Source organism: Geotrypetes seraphini, chromosome 8 (genome assembly GCF_902459505.1).
Source record: "Geotrypetes seraphini chromosome 8, aGeoSer1.1, whole genome shotgun sequence".
Classification (NCBI taxonomy): domain Eukaryota; kingdom Metazoa; phylum Chordata; class Amphibia; order Gymnophiona; family Dermophiidae; genus Geotrypetes; species Geotrypetes seraphini.
In genome coordinates this window covers 126,512,079-126,531,854 of record NC_047091.1, presented here as the reverse complement: position 1 = coordinate 126,531,854, position 19,776 = coordinate 126,512,079, and the positions used below count along the sequence as shown (strand labels likewise).

General features: G+C 40.3%; 1 protein-coding gene across 2 annotated transcripts in view; it reads right to left on the bottom strand.

The window, feature by feature from the left end:
- The window catches only part of SLC39A3 (solute carrier family 39 member 3), a 21,837-nt gene continuing 2,061 nt past the window's right edge, over positions 1 to 19,776 (bottom strand). For both annotated transcript variants that reach the window (XM_033956175.1, XM_033956174.1), the window contains exons 2-3: positions 18,750 to 19,088; positions 1 to 1,807 (exon numbers count right to left, since the gene is read on the bottom strand). In XM_033956175.1, the coding sequence (XP_033812066.1) occupies positions 1,067 to 1,807; positions 18,750 to 18,956 (948 nt within the window). In that variant the 5' untranslated portion in view covers positions 18,957 to 19,088 and the 3' untranslated portion in view covers positions 1 to 1,066. The remainder of the gene's footprint in view (positions 1,808 to 18,749; positions 19,089 to 19,776) is intronic.

The window sequence follows — 19,776 nt, the reverse complement described above, 5'->3', positions numbered from 1 at the left end:
TAAATTCTGAAAACAAAGTTTAACTTTATTAGTAAAGTAGAAAAACCCAAGCTATGTACAGGCAATTCAATTCAGACACAGCATGTTAAAAAACAAAACCAAAAAAAAAACCCCAATCCTCCCACTTCATATTCCAAAACATTTTATGACTGGGCAGTGAAAGTGTGACCTAGCAGTTCTGGAGGTCAAAGCAGGCTATAAGCCAGGCTATGTCAGTATTCCAGAGTTTGCTACTACATACAAGAGCTCTGAATAACAAGTAATCCAGGCAGTACCAGTGTTCCAGGCAAAATACATTTCAAGCACTAGACTCTTTCACTGTTGTCCTGTTCTAGATTTGCTTGAATAGCTTGTGCATCTGAGACTGTCTTAACCCTTGAACATGCAAATCAGAAAGTTCATGCCATCTATGAACAAACATAGTGTGCAAGATCTACAGCAGTGACATTTTCATACAGAGTTATAATGAAATATCCCTAGGCATAGAAATCTTAACATCACCCCCCTCCTTTTTATAAACTTCTTAGTCAAATCCCATAACTCTAGGTAGGATGATTACTGGCCCTGAGAACCAGAGAGATGCCTTCCTCCAAAAATGATCTTATACCATTTTCTATGATTGGCAGATAAGCTTCCTTTACTTCCTGGATTTGAATGCACCCCCAACTAAGCTTTCCCAAATGGCTCAAGAAAATTGTCAGCCTATGTGCTGGAGGAGTACTTCTTCTAAGCTGCACGCTCAGTTGACAAATGCCATCTCAGCTCAAACCCAAGTTTCACTGTTCCTAGTGAATAAGGGATCCAAGCTCAGAATACATACCTTGCAGCACACAATACTGTACGTCAATCTTACAACCCTCCCCCATTTATCCAAAACACTGTTATCCTTAACGCTAAGGGCTCAATTCAAAGTAAACTGGCCCCCTAAGTGCTCAACACTGTATTTTCTGGAATTTAATATTCCTATTTCAGTAGTGTTTAAAACTCACGACTATTGACTTCTTATTAGAAATTATGTTGCCTGTTCCCAGAACAGTTTTCATTTATGCTATCACAATTTCCATCTCTACCACTTGAAAAAGACCAGACCTGCAAGAACAGCATAACCCAATACCAGGAAGAGTACTTTTAGGAGACGCTCATTTTTCTCTTCTAGCTCTTTCACTAGAATTTCAAAGAAAGTAACAAAAAGGAGTGTGCCTCCTGCAATGCCCTGGAGCAATGCTGAGACCACGTTGCTGGCTAGGTTCTGAGTACTTGCGATACCCATGCCAATCACTATGCCTATAGGAATCATCATGCTCACCAGCATAGCTAATTTAGCTGCATCCTTCAGTAGTAGCAATGTGTTTGCCATTCTGATTCCTAGGGCTACGGCTACCAGTGTTTCGTGAATAGCCACACCAATAAAGAGGCTCACAACTTTATCACTTTCTTCCTGCAACCCCAAAGCCAGGCCCTCGAAGATGGAATGTGCTGATAAAGCAAACACAAGACTGAAGAGTCGCAGGGAACTGGAAGCAGCAAAAGCCATAGTAAGGCTACGGCTGTGGGAGTGCTGGCTATGGCTCAGTTCACGCAAGTTGTGCCCATGTGAGCATGATATGAAGGGGCTCTCATTTTCGGAGTCACTGCCAACATCTGATCCTGCATTGAAGGTCTCCAGGTCAATGTAAAAAGGTTTGTCCTTCTGAAAAACCAGGATTGCTTGCTCAATAAAGACAGTAAGAAAAAACCCCAGCAACATGACCGTCTCTGCTAGTGGATAGTCTGTGGATATGTTTCCCAGCTTAAGAACCTCTGAAAACTAAAGAATAAGACATGGATTAGATGAATCAGTGCACTAGCACTAAAAGCCAAGAATCATAGGCTCTCAATATAGAGATAAACAATGCTGTCAGATCTGTCACTACGGGAAATCTACTTTCCGATAGCATCTTGATTCACTTAACTCATATGTATATGCTTTATACCAGAACTTCTAACATTGTTTAAAAGTGAGAGCAAATGTATTTGGTGCCTATAGTTTCTTCTTACGTGTGCAAACGTGCTTAACAATATGGAGATAATTATATAACCTGGTGCTTCAAGACTGTGGTAGGAAGTGCCTAGGTTCCAAACTAGAATACAAGTGTAAACTGGTATTGGCATGCCTAATGTCTATGTGCCCACACTTATGCTAGTGTCTAAACGTGGTAGCTACATGTGTAAATTATTGCTATGCACCAACACCAGCACCTAGTCCACCCTTCAAAACAATTTGGGAATTCTTTTTCTGGAATGGTCGGAGCTGTCATCGTATTACCCTTGATGTCCTGACTGTCATCAAAATGTCTTCCTTTCAATATTTCCTTTATCTTTGGGTAAAGAAAAAAAGTCATTGGGGGAGCCAGATCAAGTGAGTAGGGAAGGTGTTCCAATACAATTATTTGTTTACTGGCTAAAAATTCCCTCACAGACAGTGCCGTGTGAGCTGGTGCATTGTCGGGATGCAAGAGCCATGAGGGACCATTTTTGCACACACCTTTCTCATGCCAAGATTTTCAGTTAAGATTTTCCTGTTTCTCTATCAATGTTTACTTGGTCTGCTGTGCTTCTCACAGTCAGCCAGCAATTTTGAGGCACAATTCAATGAATTTTTGCAATGTTTTTGTCAATTCTGCTTATTACTGGCTGCCCTGACCTCTCTTCACCAATTACGCTTTCCCCTCAGAAAAACGTTTAAATCCATTTGTTTTCTTCATGGCATTATCCCCATACACTTGAACTAACATGTCCCTGATTTCACTTCCACTCTTGCCAAGTTCAACAAGAAATTAATGTTTGTTTGTTGCTCTAATTCCAGCTCTGACATTTTCACGATGGCACAGAAAAACATGCAATAACAATAATGAATGCCACTCAGCAAGACACCGCCACAAGTCGACATGAACACAGCTGTGAGACACCGATATACCAAGGTTATTATACTTTATCGTGCTGTTTGTACAGTGCTGCCAACGCAAGGGCACGGTGGCAAGTTCATGAACCTAATTATCAGACCTCATATATGTCCGTTCGGAAGCATCACGGTTTTTTGAGATGGAAGATTATAATTGTTTTTAAATACTGTATATACTCAAATATAAACCAAGATTTCTGGGCCATGGGAACTTGCGAGGTTGCAGCAGGAACTCACAGCAGCCATTCTCTTTAGTGACTTTGCATTGGGCAGGAACGTAGAAGGATCGTTCCTGCCCCGGTTCACCGCAAGGCCATTAGGGCTTTACAAGGCAGACCTTTGCAGGGTCCAGGAGAGAGGGAGATAGGGTGCTGAGGAGCTGGCTGAGACAGGAGGGGTCACTACTGTCCTGGCTCACTGCTAGACCACCAGGGCTCAAGGCAGGCCCAGGGGAGTCCTGCAGTGGGTCAAGGAGGGGTTGAGGGCGCAGAGTCAGCTGGGACAGGACACAGGAGGGTTTGCTCCTGTTCTGGCTCATACTAGCCCACCAGGGCTCAAGGCAGGCCCGGCTCAGGGGCAGGGGCTGCAGAGCTGGCTGGGACAAGACAAGGAGGGATTGTTCCTGTCCTGGCTCACCACTGAACCACCAATACCCATACTTGAATATAAACCCTCAGTTTCTAATCAAGTCAACCTTTTTTCCCCTCTTTTGGGGGAGAAAAAAGGAGGTTACCTTGGTTTATATTCAAGTATATATGGTAAATTAGGTATGAGAACAGCATTTGAATAAAAGCTCCGAGAACTAGAAAAGAAAAGCAAACTTTTTGTCACTAAAACGGTAACCATCTCTTTGAAAAAAAAAAAAAAAAAATCTAATTATGAGGAAATCAGATGTGCTTGAATGCAGATTGTAGTGTTGCAAAGATATTTATTTAATTTATTGTGAGTAATAAACCTATGTGGGTAATCGGAGCAATGACATAAATGGGCTGTTGGCTATTTTGATGCAGGCATTCTTGTGTTTCTGGTGAGCCTGTGATTTTATTTTGATGTGAAAAGCACCTGATATCTAACAGCCCTAATTGTGACCCTATGTCTACTAAGGACTTACTAAAAGAATAGTAAAAGTGGTGGATAAATAGGAGGCCTGGTAGGGCAGGCCTTAACTAACTGGCGATGGAACAAATGTCTTAATACACTTATCAGCAACAAGATGCGAGAATGCTACAATATCACATTATGAAGATGCACCAGATCAGTCTTTGGGCAAAGTCTGGTACAGGTTTTCCATGTACAGCAATTTTCCTACCCATTTCTAATGACAGCTGGTGTGGGTTCTTAAAACTTGAGTACATTTTAGCCCCTCCCCCTCACTCCTCTAGTCTAGGGATAAAGAACAAATACTGTAAATATTTATTTCTAAAATTTCTAGACCACCTATAACTAAGTGTTTAACAAAATAAAACATTCACAATAGTTCCAAGACAGCATAAATGGTAACCCTTTCAATTACAGTACAATCACATATTCATCTCAGTCCCTTGCCACATATCGCCCTAGTGCAGGGGTAGGCAATTCTGGTCCTCGAGAGCCGGAGCCAGGTCAGGTTTTCAGGCTCATACATGAATATGTATGAGATGGATCTGCATGCACTACCTCCTTGAGATGCAAATCTATCTCATGCATATTTACTGTGGATATCCTGAAAACCTGACCAGGCTCCGGCTCTCGAGGACCGGAATTGCCTACCCCTGCCCTAGTGTGATGAACTGAGTTACATGGTGTCAGAAAGCATTTCGGCTTCCTGCATTATGGAATGGGCTAGTGAACAGAAATGGTGTCCACCTATTGAATAAGAGATAAAGTGTCTTCCACAGCAGACTGGTTAGCTATTGAAAAGAGAGCTTTAAATTAGGATCATCGGGGATGGATATACAAAGCCAAAAGTAAGACAAACATTACATACCTCTATTTCATTTTCAGTGAGTCATAGCCAGACTTGTTCAGTCCACAGCACATGGGATGTGTCCAGATGGAGACAGACTTAAGAGCTGTGAGCTCTATTATACTAAAGGGGCTGCACAGGTATAAGTCCCGAGTATTTCTGTAACAAGCAAAAGTCAAAACAACTAACCTATCCCAAATAACTAAAATATTCCTGGAGAGAATCAAGGACTGTATTCATTGCCATGCCAACTAGAGGAACCCTTTTGAGTCCCTAGCTTCTTCACCAAATATAACTGAAAAAAAATAAAATGTAAACCATATCAAATTCAGGCCACAAAGGGGAATTTTTTGCACTGGTCTGGTTAAAATTCAAGGAGGAAAATTAGCAGGTAAGACCACATTTTTCCTTCCTTTTCATATAACCTGACTGATGTAGAATACATGGCATGTGGGAAAGCAATTCTCACACTGAGTGAAACAAAGATGCCCCTGCTGGAATTGCTGCACCAAAGGCAGTATCTTTAAACCTATAAAACTTTGTAAACGAATTCAAAGATGACCAAATAATGGCCTTGCAAATATCCACTGAAAAAATCATGTAAACTTTTGCCCTTGACACCAGTTAAATGAACCTTGAGAACAGAAACTTTAGGCAGATAGGGCAGAGTTATGGCCTCTTTCAACCACCAAGCGATTGTCACCTTTAAAAATAATTTGTGACTTCCAGGAAGTGCCTTACACGCTGGCCCCTGTAACAAAGGTATGACTTCCTAAACCATTTCAAGTTCTCTGTTCTCCATTTCAGTAGTACTACCCCCTTCATCAGAAACAATCTTGGATTGCAGCAAGAGGGGCATGGAGGAGAAAAAACTGGAGGTATTCACAAATGTTCTTAAGAGTCGAGCTCTGTGTAGTGAAAAGGAGAACAAGATCAACTTCTTCAGGAAGGAGCTCCCTCACTGAACAGCAGTCCTGACCCAGTAATAATATTCTTTAGTTAATAATAATAATATTAATAATAATCTATTCTTATATACCACCAGACCAGAATGGTTCTAGGCGGTTCACAACAAGTGGAGCTGAAACATACAGCGATGACTACAATACAAATGGAAATACATCAAATTATAAATGTAAAACACTGAAAGAATTAAAAAACACGATGCTTTAAGATACAAACTTATCAAATAGTTGTGTCTAACAATTTTCTAAAATCAAAATAAGAAGAAACCTCTAGCATAATTTTTCCAAACCAATCATTCAATTTAGCGGCCTGAAAAGAGAGTTCTCTCAATGAACTTCTTATAATGACAGGATTTAGTAGAATGATATGTAAACAAATGGACTCTGCGTGTAGTCTTGTTTGAGTGGCTCAAAGAAAAATGAGGAACAAGATAGCCTGGAGACATATCAAAGATTGATTTATAACAAATACATGAAAATTTAAACAAAACTCTAGACTCAATCAGCAACCAATGAAGTTCCTGATAAAAAGGAGTAATATGCTCCCATTTTTTTAAACCAAAAATGAGTCAAACTGAAGTATTTTGAACCACTCTCAATTTTTTGAGAATTTTCTTATAGGCACCTAAATAAATAATATTACAGCAGTCAAGGATACTTAAGACAGAAGACTGCACTAACAAACGAAAAGGGTCTTCCTTGAAATATTTCTTATGGGGACTATCAGCACGAGAGAAAAAAAGAGAAAAAGAAAGAGAGCTTGACTCCTCTAGCTATTCCAAGGTGTGGTATCCCGAGTCCTGAATTCTCAAACTGCTAAGCTCAGCCGGGAGACCAGCTCCCTAAATGGATGTTACCTCACCAGTTCAGAGCTGCACTTTTTATTGAGATATACAGCTGTTTATCGTATCCCTCCAAACTACAAAAATGTAAGAAATCTAGAGTGTTCCTTTTGTAGGCTGATGCCCCCTAATGCTAAAGTTCAATTATACTTGGCGAGAGACCCAGAGTGGGTGCCTGCGATCATACAGAAAATTCCTTTTGTTTGATTGGTAGGGCCCCTGGGGTATGCCATTGTTCTCTTTCTCTTTTTTCTTTTTTCCAGTTGTTGTTTCTTAGGTACAAACAGGCTGAATCATCTCTGCTATGCCGTGTGGGTCCGGTGGCATAGGCCAACTGCTGAGAGTCTGTGGAACAGACAGACGGTCCTTTGACACTGAAGGATAGAGCACAAGTTACTCAAAAAAAAGGTGTTTTTTAAACTGAAATTCCCACCATTCATCATCGATAGCAAACGAGAAACATTCTCCTTTCCTTTTGTGTCGCCTCCTTATTACCATCACCTCTTTTGTATCAAGTTACTGTTTTTTTGTTGTTCGTATCTGTCTCTGTTTTTATACCCTTTTATATTTATTTTTAAATTTACTTCTAACCTGCTTAGACTTAATGATAAGGCGGCATATCAAATCAAAATTAAACTTGAAACTAGTTGACAGTGGGTTAAAATTTATTATCTCCAATCAGAAAATGGCCTTCTGTAGGCTGAAGTGTTTCTTAGAAATATAGAAACACGATGGCAGATAAAGGCCAAATGGCCTATCTAGTCTGCCCATCCGCAGTAACCATTATCTCTTTCTCTCTCCAAAAGATCCCACGTGGCTATCCCAGGCCCTTTTGAATTCAGACACAGTCTCTGTCTCCACTACCTCTTTTGGAAGACTGTTCCATGCATCTACCACTATTTCTGTAAAAAAGTATTTCCTTAGATTACTCCTAAGCCTACCTCTTAACTTCATCCTATGACCTCTCATTGAGGTTTTCTTTCAAATGAAAGAGACTCGACTCATGCGCATTTACATTATGTAGGTATATTTAAATGTGTTTATTAGAACAAAGTGACAACAGAACAGCAACAGCCAAATACAACTATTTTCTTAGTATAAGAGCACCAGAAACAAATCCCCTACCCCACCTCCACCCCCCACTCTTCTCCCCTAAACCTCCCCTACCAACACAACCCAAGAGAGGCACAAAATACAAGTAAACAGAAAATGAATCACGCATTCAAGAGACGACTTCTCACAAGTGGTGTAAGGTCTCTCCAAAAAGGCTCCCAAATCATATGGAAGCGTTCTCCTGCACCAGATTCAAGATCCACAAATTGTCTGCGTTCCAAAGAGGCTTGTACAATCATTGCCGAGCGCCACTGGCTGTAAGTTGGAGGTGCACTGGACAGCTTACATTATGTAGGTATTTAAACATCTCTATCATATCTCCCCTCTCCCGCCTTTCCTCCAAAATATACAGATTGAGATCTTTAAGACTGTCCCCATACGCCTTATGACAAAGACCACATACCATTTAACCATTCCTCTGGACTGACTCCATCCTTTTTATATCTTTTTGAAGGTGCAGCCTCCAGAATTATACACAATATCTAAATAAGGTCTCACCAAAGTCTTATACAGAGGCATCAATACTTCCTTTTTCATACTCTCCATACCTCTCCCTATGCAACCTAGCATCCTTCTAGCTTTCGCTGTCACCTTTTCAACCTGTTTGGCCACCTTAAGATCATCACATACAATCACACCCAAGTCCCGCTCTTCTGTCATGCAGATAAGATCTTCACCCCCTAAACTGTACCATTTCCTTGGGTTTTTGCAGCCCAAATGCACGACCTTGCATTTCTTAGCATTAAATTTTAGCTGCCAAATTTCAGACCATTCTTCATGCTTTGCCAGGTCTTTCTTCATGTTAATTCACACCATCCAGCGTGTCTACTCTATTGCAAATTTTGGTATCATCTGCATAGAGATAGATCTTACCCGACAACCCTTCAGCAATATCGTTTATAAAAATGTTAAAAAGAACAGGCCCAGGAACAGAACCTTGAGGCACACCACTAGTAACATCCTCAGAGCGACCTCCATTGATCACTACCCTCTGTCACCTTTCACTCAACCATTTCTTGACCCAGCCCTAAATACAACACATCTAGCGCACATCCTCTATCCAATTCTCTGGTCACCCAGTCAAAGAAATTGATCAGATTTGTCTGACAAGACCTATCTCTAGTGAATACATGTTGCCTCCGGTCCTGTAATCCACAGGATTCCAGAAACTTGACCATTCTCTGTTTTAAAAGTATTTCCATTAATTTGTTTACCACAGAAGTCAGACTTACTGGCCTGTAATTCCTTATTTCTTCCTTACTTCCACTTTTGTGGAGAGGGACCATATCCGCCCCTCTCCATTCTTCCAGTACCACTCCCGACTCTAGAGACTCATTGAAAAAGTCAGTCAGCTGAGCTATCAGAACTTCCCTAAGTTCCTTCAGCACTGGAGCTGCACTTCTACACTCAGTATGTGCGTGCACATATGCAGAGGTTGGAAAAATTCCATAAGCCATACTCTGCATGGTTTTTCCTTTTTTTTTTTTTAAATCAGATAAGAAAGAGAGAAGACATTAAATTGAAGATGCATTGGACTTGGTTGTTGAAACATTCACATTGGCTTGAAAGACTAAAGCTAGTTTATCCTTCTACCAAATTAGTCTGACTAATCTTATACTGCCACAGGACTTTGATCAGGTGGCGCTTGCTTGGAATGGAGCGATGGAGGGAGGCGCTTTGGTATTTGGAGAAGCTATCTGTATTTGAATGAAAAATCTTACCAAAATCTCTAGATCATCAATTATAAGTTTTTGTTGAGATTATATATGGCTCCACTGTGTGTTTTTCTGTCAAAAATAACTTCTTCTGCAGGCAACCCTATTGCATATGTTTTAAAGACTTTTGGAAAAATATTTTGAACTATCTTCATCAGGTACTTGGTAGGAGAATACCTCTACATGTGGATATCCTTCTATTTTCAAATTTTGTGGCACTGGGAACTAGGAGCACCATTAATCATTGAATATTGAAATTGTCGGTAATGGTTAAAAATGTATATTGAAATATTGGAGGCAATCATGTCCTTCCACTGTGACCGAGTGGAAAAATTAGATTTATTCATTCCTTTCATCCAGCTGCCCCCTGTTACCTGAGTTTGTCCATCAATCCCCTTCCCGTGTTTAAAAGCAGACTGAAAACCCACCTTTTTGATTATAGCCTTCAATCCTTAACCCTATTCCTCTGCCCTCCAACCAAGCCAGCTGATTAACCGTTCCCCTTAATTGTATCCATGCCATCCTGTTTGTCTGTCTTGGCTGTTTAGATTGTAAGCTCTTTCGAGCAGGGATTGTTTCCTTCTTTTTTGTGACTCTGTGCAGCTCTGCATGCATCTGGTAGTGCTATAGAAATGATTAATAGTAGTATTTATTCTCTAATGTGAATGAAGAGATGGACATTAAGGAATGCGCTCTGAGGAATAGTGGCTCGTGGCCAGTAGGGGGCAATGTCTATGGGACGGTAATGGAATGGACGTCAGGACATGAGTGGTGCAGTATCTTGTGGAGTTTTTCTACAAAAATGTCTGCTTTTCGTATGATTCTGGGTAACTCTAGTTAGATACAAGCATATGTGTTAGTTAAGGCCACGCCTAATAGAAGCGTACAAAAAGTTGGTGAATAAAAATCTGAATATGGATGTAGCCAAGGCCAGAAAAACACACTACAGATTAATATTAAGGAAAAGCATAATAATATTCTTTTTATGTACTTTGCTATTAAGCTAGATCATAGAGGAAATCAGGATATACATGAACTCTATCTTGAGGTAGTGACTCCATTTTGTTCTTTGTTTTTCTGTGTCTTCTGCTTGGCTTTACTCCATTTTGTGTTCAGCCTATGTCCCTAGTCTTTATTCAGGTTTTTGCCCGCCTTGAGCTTCCCTCATGGTCTAATTGATACCAGATGGGCTTGAGCTGGGTATACTGGGCATAATAGATAAAATTTTCTTGCCTTAAATATGAATGAAATACATGGTATGGATGTGAATGAAAGGGGCCCCGACCGAACGGACGAATGAATGGATATATGAAAGATATATATGAAAGAATTAGTATTTAAAGTGAAATGGTTTATATAAGGAACAATAAGGAAAAATCCTAAAGCAATATCTGGAAATAGTTAAGTTAGAATCAGAGACCTGTAGCAGTCTCCAGCATAGGAAGGGAAGGGGGACACATGAAGCCCACACTGAGGAAAGTATATCAGTGAAATTTAACACTAACAGTTTGAGCAAGGGGGAAATACCCCTCCTTCTCCTTTACTATGCTGACAGGGAGAGCCGAGAATTTCTCAGCACTTTTTAACAAATGCAGGTTCTCTTAATATACCTTTTTGAAAAGGACAAAAAGAATATTGGATATGTAATAAAATGTTAATGTATATTCAGAAATGAATGTAAAAAAAAAATATGATTTCTAGAACTTTTATTCCATGTTAAAGAAAAGTTCTTTATCCAAATTTCAGGACAACCTCTATTAGTGGATTGGCTGACAGCCAATGATGTCAAACTGGACTGAAGGTATATATTGGGGAGCTTCGAAGTATCGGGTGGAGCTCTTTGTCAGAAAGCCAGCATTTTGCCACTGTAAGGAGCTTCCGATGACACAATTAATTTTTTAAGTCCCATGATGGAAAAATAAAAGCAATAATAATAATTTTGATATAGAACTTGTGTCATGTGTCATTTCCATATATTTTTTATTTTACACACCTTGAGCGAAGGCTATCAGTTTAATTGGCAACTGCTGCTTAATGAGTGCGCTGGCGTCCCCGTACCCATGCTCAGCTCCTAGAACTTGGAAAATATTTCAACAGACTTAGGCCCTGAAGCACAAAAGGTTTCCATGCTAGTAAGACTCATTAAAGCAGGCCTTCCTCCCGATGTTCAAAAGGGTTCTCCGTAGTTGCTACTGATCCTCGTAGCAGCAACCAAGAACCCTATGCATATGCATCGGAAGGAACTCATTAGTATTCTAATGAGCTCTCCATAGGTGATGCACAATAAGTAATGCCCTCTCTGTTTACAATTGTTAACTACTGGCAATTGTTAACTACTGGAGCTGCCAGTAGCTGTACTTGGGCCATGAGTTCAATGGTCACAACTGCATAAAGCTGCGCCCATTGAAATAAAATAAAAAGAAATAAAAACAGGGACCCCCCTCTCCCCTCCCACTGAGCCTCCCAATTGGGAGAGGTTCCCGATATTCCCCCCATCAGCAGAGGAGAGAGTGCTGGCTGCCAGCTTACCCCTTCTGGCTCCGGAGCGCCAGCTGATTGGGACTCCACCAGCAGGGAAGCCCCAATCAGCTGGAGCTACAAAGCTGGCAGGGGTAGCCTCCCCCCATAGAAATCTCTGCTAGCGTAGTGGGCTGGGCCAGGCTGGCCTCCCTCAAGGCCCCGGGCCCAGCACCCCAGCTCAAGGGACCAATCCTCCCTCCCACTCTCCTCCCACTCCTCCCACCCCCAACACCCCGTACCTTTTTGGAGAAAGGTTCATCAGGAGGGATGCCCATTTCCTCCTGCCTCAGGCCTGCCTCTTCAAAATGGCAGCCCTGACCCTTCCTGGTACATCTTAGAATGCACTGGGAGAGACCTAAGGCTCCGATTGACTCAAGATCTCTCAACCGGCAGGAAGGGAGAGCAGGGGCTGCTATTTTTTGGCAGTTCGGGCAGGCAGGAGGAGCTGTGATAGCGATTGCTCTTCTGAGCAAGCACCAGGCACAGTTCCTCCCCCCTTTTACCAGCAATACTCCGCACAAATAGCATGTATTTTTTAGCATGGTGTCGGAGCTTTGTGCATCCTGCCCTTAGACTTTAATTTGTAACTGTATACCTCAAGAGTTATTTGTTAAATTTGTAACCCAGGTAGGGGCAAGGTAGGGGGTGGGACTGGGATGGCGGGTAGGGAATCTGTTGTTAAGGACTACTGTGGTCGTGTTGTACTTGGAGTTAATAAGTTAACTATGATCTCTTGTGAATATATGTTTGATTGAAGAATAATAATAATAAAATAAATAAATATTAAAACAATAAGAGAGCAGAAACATTCCTGCTTTGCTGGACAAATAAAGTAGATTGGGAAAGGAATAACAGTCAAACAGCAGTACTCACACATGCCAAGAGGTATGTTCTAGAAACTTATGGGTTCTAAAAGAGTGGATCATTCTTGGTGCCATTTGGGATGACATCATCAATGTGTGAATAATATATCTTGCTTGTCCAGAGAAACTCAGCATTTAATGATAACAATAGGGGAAATATTTTGTCAAATTAAGTTGATGTATGGTTGTTATCTTACTTGTTACTACTGGGGTCAATTTTCAAAGAAATATACCAGGAAGTTAGAAAGTTAGCTGGCTAAATTCCAGGGGTCAAATATCCCTCTAGTGGCAAATTATAGCTAGCCACCCAGTGAATTGTTTTCAAGAAGACAGATATTCTGGTTAAGACAACAACATAGCTGGTCGTTTCTAATTTTTTAGTGCTAGCCTGCAAAGTTAAAAGGCCATCTCTAGATTTAAGCCTATTTCCAACCACAAACTAGCAGACCAAACAGTATCCTAGATAGCTATGTTAGCAGCTAGATGGCTCTTCTGAAATGTATCCTAGGTGTCAGTTTCCATCCAACTTTGAGAACCAGACAGTTATATGTTAGTTTGAATGTTATTGTATTTTATCTTTTCACACAATGAAAAGGTTATTGGAATTGAAAAGGCACAATACATGTGTATGATTAGATTAGATTAGATTATTACTGTACTAGTGTTTAAGCCCATTAGATTTAACAGGTGCTAGAATAGATGTATAGACTTTTAGCGCAATGGGGCGCTGAGGCATTTCTTTCTTTCTTTCTCTCTCCCTGGCCCCCTGTCTTTCTGTGTGTCTGTCTTTCTTTGTCTCTCTCCTTGGCCCCTTTCGGTCCGTCTTTCTTTCTGTCTCTCCCTGCCCGCTGTCTTTCTTTCTGTTTCTCTCCATGACCCCAGTCTTTCTGTGTGTCTGTCTGTCTTTCTTTGTCTGTCTCTCTCCCTCCCTGCTGTCTTTCTTCCTTTGTCTGTCTCTCCCTGCCCTGTCTTTTTCTTTGTCTCTCTCCCTGCCCGCTGTCTTTCTTTCTCTCTCTCCCTGCCCCCGTCTTTCTGTGTGTCTGTCTGTCTCTCTCCCTGCCCGCTGTCTGCCTGTCTTTCTTTCTGTCTCTCTCTCCCAGCTAGCTGTCTGTCTTTCTTTCTGTCTCTCCCTGCCCGCTGTCTTTCTTTCTCTCTCCATGCCCCCCTGTCTTTCTGTGTATGTCTTTCTTTCTGTCTCTTTCCCAGCCAGTCTGTCTGTCTTTCTTTCTGTCTCTCTCCATGCTCTCCTGTTTTTCTGTGTGTCTGTCCTTCTATCTTTCTTTGTCTCTCTCCCTACCCGCTGTCTTTTTTTCTCTCTCCCTGCCCTCCTGTCTTTCTGTGTGTCTGTCCTTCTTTCTGTCTTTGTCTCTCTCCCTGCCCGCTGTCTGTCTGTCTTTCTTTCTCTCTTCATGCCCTCCTGTCTTTTTGTGTCTTTATTTCTTTTTGTCTGTCTTGCTTTCTTTCTTTCCGTCTCTCTCACTGCTCGCTGTCTGTCTGTCTTTCTGTCTCTCTCCATGCCTTCCTGTCTTTCTGTGTGTCTGTCTTTCTTTCTTTCTGTCTCACTCCTTGGCCCCCTTTCTGTTCATCTGTTTTTCTGTCTGTCTCTCTCCCTGCCCGCTGTCTGTCTGACTTTCTGCCTCTCTCAGGCAAGGTGTCAGACTGCAACTCTCCTCCCTTTTACCTCCGGCTCCATCCTGTATGTGCGCCTGGCAGCAGTGCCTTGACCCCCTAGAGGCCGGAACATTTGCCATTTGTCGAGGCGCAGGCTGGCTGGGATGTGGGAGGGGAGAAGCCATTGCCGCTTATGCGCATGAGGACGGAGGCCAATGGAGAAACCGCCACAGGCTCCTACTGTGTATGCGGCAGCATGGAGACACGGACGCACGGAGTTTCAACTGCGCATGTGCACTAAGGGTTTTATTATAACAGATATCTTTTTATCTGGTACAGGACACTACAGTGTCTTTGGCAACACTTCATATCACAATCAAGCACTTTCTTTCTTCTATATCCTTTCAAAATGTTCCAAGTTTCACAGCCGATAATAATGAAGCAAGCCTGCATACTTTACTAATGATTTGTTGTTGACAGAGTCTAAAATGATTGAGAGTTATATAAATCTATGGGACTTGATTTATAGTTTTTTGGTGCGAGGCGCTGGTAGTCTCTTTGTAATTTTAGGAGGCTTTACATTATCACTGTTTTGTATATTCATGTTTGATTTGTTGTACTGTATATGATTCAAGTTTTCAAGTTTATTAAAAGTTTGTTATACAAGCAATATCAAATACTTCAATGCGTATGACAATAAAAAAATTGGGACACAAAATAAAACAATTTGTACAAGTAAACATACAATGTATGTACACAAATAATTAGCGATACATGAGGGAAGAGGGGTGAACTACAATTTTAAGGAAAGTAAAGATACATTTAAGGAAAAAATAACATCAGGAGGGTAATGAAAAAATGTTTTACAAATATGGCTAAGCCTAAAAAGAGAATGGGGTAGGTTGTGACCTATACATAAGGTCTAGTTAAAATTAGGTATTTGAGCCTGGGATTAATGATAGAAGAATTATCCTATCTATGACTCAAATGCGTCTTTGTACAGGTAGCATTTTAATGTGCTTTTAAATTTCTCTAATGAGGTTTCTCCACGTAAATAGATTGGGAAATTGCTCCAAAGCTGGGGTGCTATGACTGAAAAAATTGTAGCTCTTCTAGTACCTATTATTTTTAAAGAAGGGATAGTCAGCAAATGCTGTTCCGTTGATCTTAGAGTCCTGGCTGGAGAGTATGGTATCAAAAAACGATGCAGAAATTTTAGTGTGCTGGTTTGTTAAATTTTGAAGGTTATCAATGCAATTTTATAGATTATTCTATGTGAAATTGGTAACCAGTGTGCTTTTCGTAAAAGAGGTATGACATGATCATATTTTTTGGAGTTGGTAATAATTTTTATTGCTGTATTTTGTATAATTTGTAGCCTTATTTCTTTCTGAGTTATGCCATGATATAATATATTGCAGTAATCCAGTATGGAAATAACCAAAGAATGAATTAGAATATTAAGAGCTTTTGGTTTTAAAACTTTGGATAAAGATCTAATGAGACGTAGCTTATAGAAACAGTTTTTTTTTTTTTTAATTATTTATTTATTCAATTTTCAAAATACAAATCAAGATTTACTTGTACAGAAAGCTTTAAGTCAAGAAAATAAAAACCACAACATTATAAATTCGGGGATACCAATTAACTTAAATCAGCTCAAGTCCACAAAAGATCCAAAATGTAATTTATAAACGGAGAAAAGCAAAGAAATATTATTAAAGAAAACAATGCAAGTCAGCTGGTAAGGACATCTTAAATATTCTATACACCTCCATTCTTTTCCCTCTCTAGCCGAGAAAGAGAAAGGAAAGTTGTCAATTGGTAAGGCTCAAAGAAAACATATTTTTGGGAATTATATTGTATAACGCATTTACATGGATATCGCAGGAAAAAAGTTGCTCCAAGAGCTATAATTCCCGGTTTTGACATAAGAAACTCTTTTCTTCGCCGTTGTGTGTCCCTGGCTAAATCTGGGAACATTTGTATTTTGAGTCCCATAAATTCTTTTGCTTTATTTTTAAAGAAAAGTCTCAAAATCCAATTCTTATCCATTGTTAAAGCTAAAGTTGCCACTAATGTTGCAGGAGTAGCCATTTCTTTTTCTGATAATTCCAGTAATGCCGATACATCTATTGGTCCATGGCTATCTTCCTGTTGCTGAATTTGATTTTTCCTGGGAAGGTAGTACACCTGTGTAAATGGAGGTAATAAACCCTCAGGAACTTCTAATATTTCCGTCAGGTATCGTTTTAACATCTCTCGCGGAGTAATTGTTGTAATTCGTGGAAAATTGATCAGTCTGATATTGTTGACTCTTGAAAAATTTTCAAATGTTTCAATCTTCCTTCTTAAGTTTACATTGTCCTTAATTAAAGTCTCTTGAAGCTGTTTGGAGGATTTTAATTCATTTTTGATACTGTCCAAAGATGTATTTGAGTCAGCAATATCTTGTTTTATTAAGGAAATTTCTTTTTCTTGGTCTTTCATTTTCCCCTCCACTTGCACTTGTTGGACATTAATTGTTTTCGCCATATTTGCCACCAGGTCCCACAAGGCATCTAAGGTAACTTCTTGGGGCTTAACTATGGTAGGAATTTGTAAATGAGTATTCAAAAGTTTGTGCTCACCATTCGACCGCTCTCCTCCACTTCCCTCTGCTTGAGTAGGTCCAGTTTCAGCTGTTACAGCACTCCCAACCATATTCAGGCTCTCCTGCAGAACCTGTGTGCCTGAATCGGCTCCCTCAACACAGCTCCGCGCAGCCTCTAGGGGAGAGCTCATCCCGACTTCCGGTGAGCTCTCAACCCCTGGGGAGCTGGTTGCACGGGGGTGCAGAGGAGGAGGTCTTACGTCGGGGCTCAGAGTGGTCTCAAGACTTCGGTGAGACACCTCCGTTCCGTTCCCACGGGGTGTCTCTAACTGCAGTCCCGACGTCATCATGGTGCCCTGGAATCGCCGAAACAGCGCTTCTATGTTGCCGGAGGTAGGTGTTCCGGAGCGCTGGGAGGCCCCACCAGAGCTCTTTCCCCTTCTTTTCGGCATTTTGAGGGAAAGAAAAACTAAACAAAACAGCTCAAAAGAGCTCAGAATCTTTAACAGTAGCGTCTGTTCGGCGACCTGCTTCAGCGGCTTGCATCCGCGGCCATCTTGGATCGGAACAGCCCTATAGAAACAGTTTTTAACTACAGAACTAATCTGATCATGAAAAGAAAGTTCTTGGTCTAATAATACTCCTAGTATTTTTGTCATTGTTACTTTTTGTAATGGGAAATTGTCTAAGAGTATTTCTGATAAGAAGGTAAGATCCTTTTTCCATGGAAAAAACATTATTGAAGATTTGGTTGCGTTCAGGGCCAACATATTGTCTTTATGCCATTGACTTATTTGTTTTAACTTATTGTTTATATTTATTATTTCATTAGAATCGGCTATATTTAGTGGATACAAAAGCTGGATGTCATCTGCATAGGCAAAAGCAGAAAATCCAATGGATTGACTTAAAGTGAGGAGTGGTGACAAGAAAAGATTAAATAAAAGAGGGGACAAGATTGAGCTTGAGGGATGCCATAAGAATTTGTATAGTTGTTTGATGATGAATTGTTGAAAATAACTTTGGCTGACCTATCTTGAAAATATGATTTAAACCAGTTTAGCACTTGGTCAGAAATGCCAATGGAAGACAGTCTCTTGATGAGTAAATGATGGTCAATGGTATCAAAAGCTGCAGATAGATCAAGTGAGATCAAGAGGACAGATTTATGGTGGTCTAGGTGGTATTGGATATTGGTTGTAAGACCTATCATGGTAAGTTCTGTTGATTAGATCTGAAGCCTGTCTGATTGGAATGTAATGCATGTGTTTTTCTACAAAGTTGCTTAAATGATTGAAAACAACCTTTTCTATTAATTTAGTGATAAAGGGTAGATTGGCAATGGGTCGGTAATTTGACTCAATTGCAATTGAGTCTTTAGGATTTTTTATTATTGGACGGATGATTGCTTCTTTCCATTTTCGGTATGCAACCTGTGATTAAGCTGTTTTGAATCATTGTCTGAATAAAGAAGGAAAAGAAACGTTTTATAAAAAAAGGAGAGATTGAGTTTATGTATGTATTCTTTTGTGACCCGCCTTGGGAAAGGCGAGGTATAAATAAATAAATACAAATCTAGGCAGAATTCTACACCTCACATTAACAGAACTAAAAGAAAAAAAAATGGGAAAACATGTTTACCTTTTCTCGCACTGTAGGAAGCAAGGCATTGAAACATGTAGCTAGAAGCACTCCTCCTGAGAAGGAATTGCAGAGAGTGAGGATCTTCCGGGAGTGAAGTGCTTTCCCAGAATCTGTCTGCATTATTTTAACAGGTAGCAATGATCCAAGCATCATGAGGGAAAACACACCCAGCAAGCACAACACTTTAGCAACTACAATCTTCATCTTGATGGCTCAGAAAGACTTTCCGGGGTAAAAAGCTCAGCATCAAGGACAGAACTGATTCCTTGGTGGTGTTGATGGTTGATCCATCATCTCATACACCCTGCGAGATCAAGTTTCAAGGAAATCATCCTTCTGTACAAGGACCAAGCAAAGAAATTTTATTACTCAGTTTCACATTCTAAATAACAGCTCTGCATGTGATGTGTACAACACTCATTAAGAACTGAACCCCCCCCCCCCCACACACACACACACACATTTTTGACTGTAGTCACAAGTGTCTGGAATGATTTGAGTTCAAATAGGAAAATCCAGGAAATTCTATGACTATTCCCAAATGAAATAAATGATTCAGTAGTATCACATTTTATAAAATCATGGCATCTGATTAAGGGGCCCTTTTATTAAAGCTTAGAGCATGCTAAATGCTAAGAAGCCCATAGGTATAAAAATGTCCGTTAGAATGTGCTAAACTTTAGTAAAAGGACCCCTAAAAGAAGTTCTCAAGTCCCACCAAAAACTATCTATTTATTTACATAGAAGATCCAAAGCTTCATTACAAATAGTTGTGACATACTAGATGGCATCACTAATATTTTTCTGACATATATAATCTGGGTAAGTACTTAATTATTCGAAGTATTTCATGGGTGTAGGATAATACATGTAATCTTACACCTTATATAGATCTTGCTTTCTTTGTACTGAGTTGCTAGCATATGGGATAGTATGCAGCATGGGTTATATGCTTTGTCACTTGATTTTGGTTTATGCATGTTCTGCACTGCAGGTGCTGTCTTTATATGGTGTGTGTGTGGGG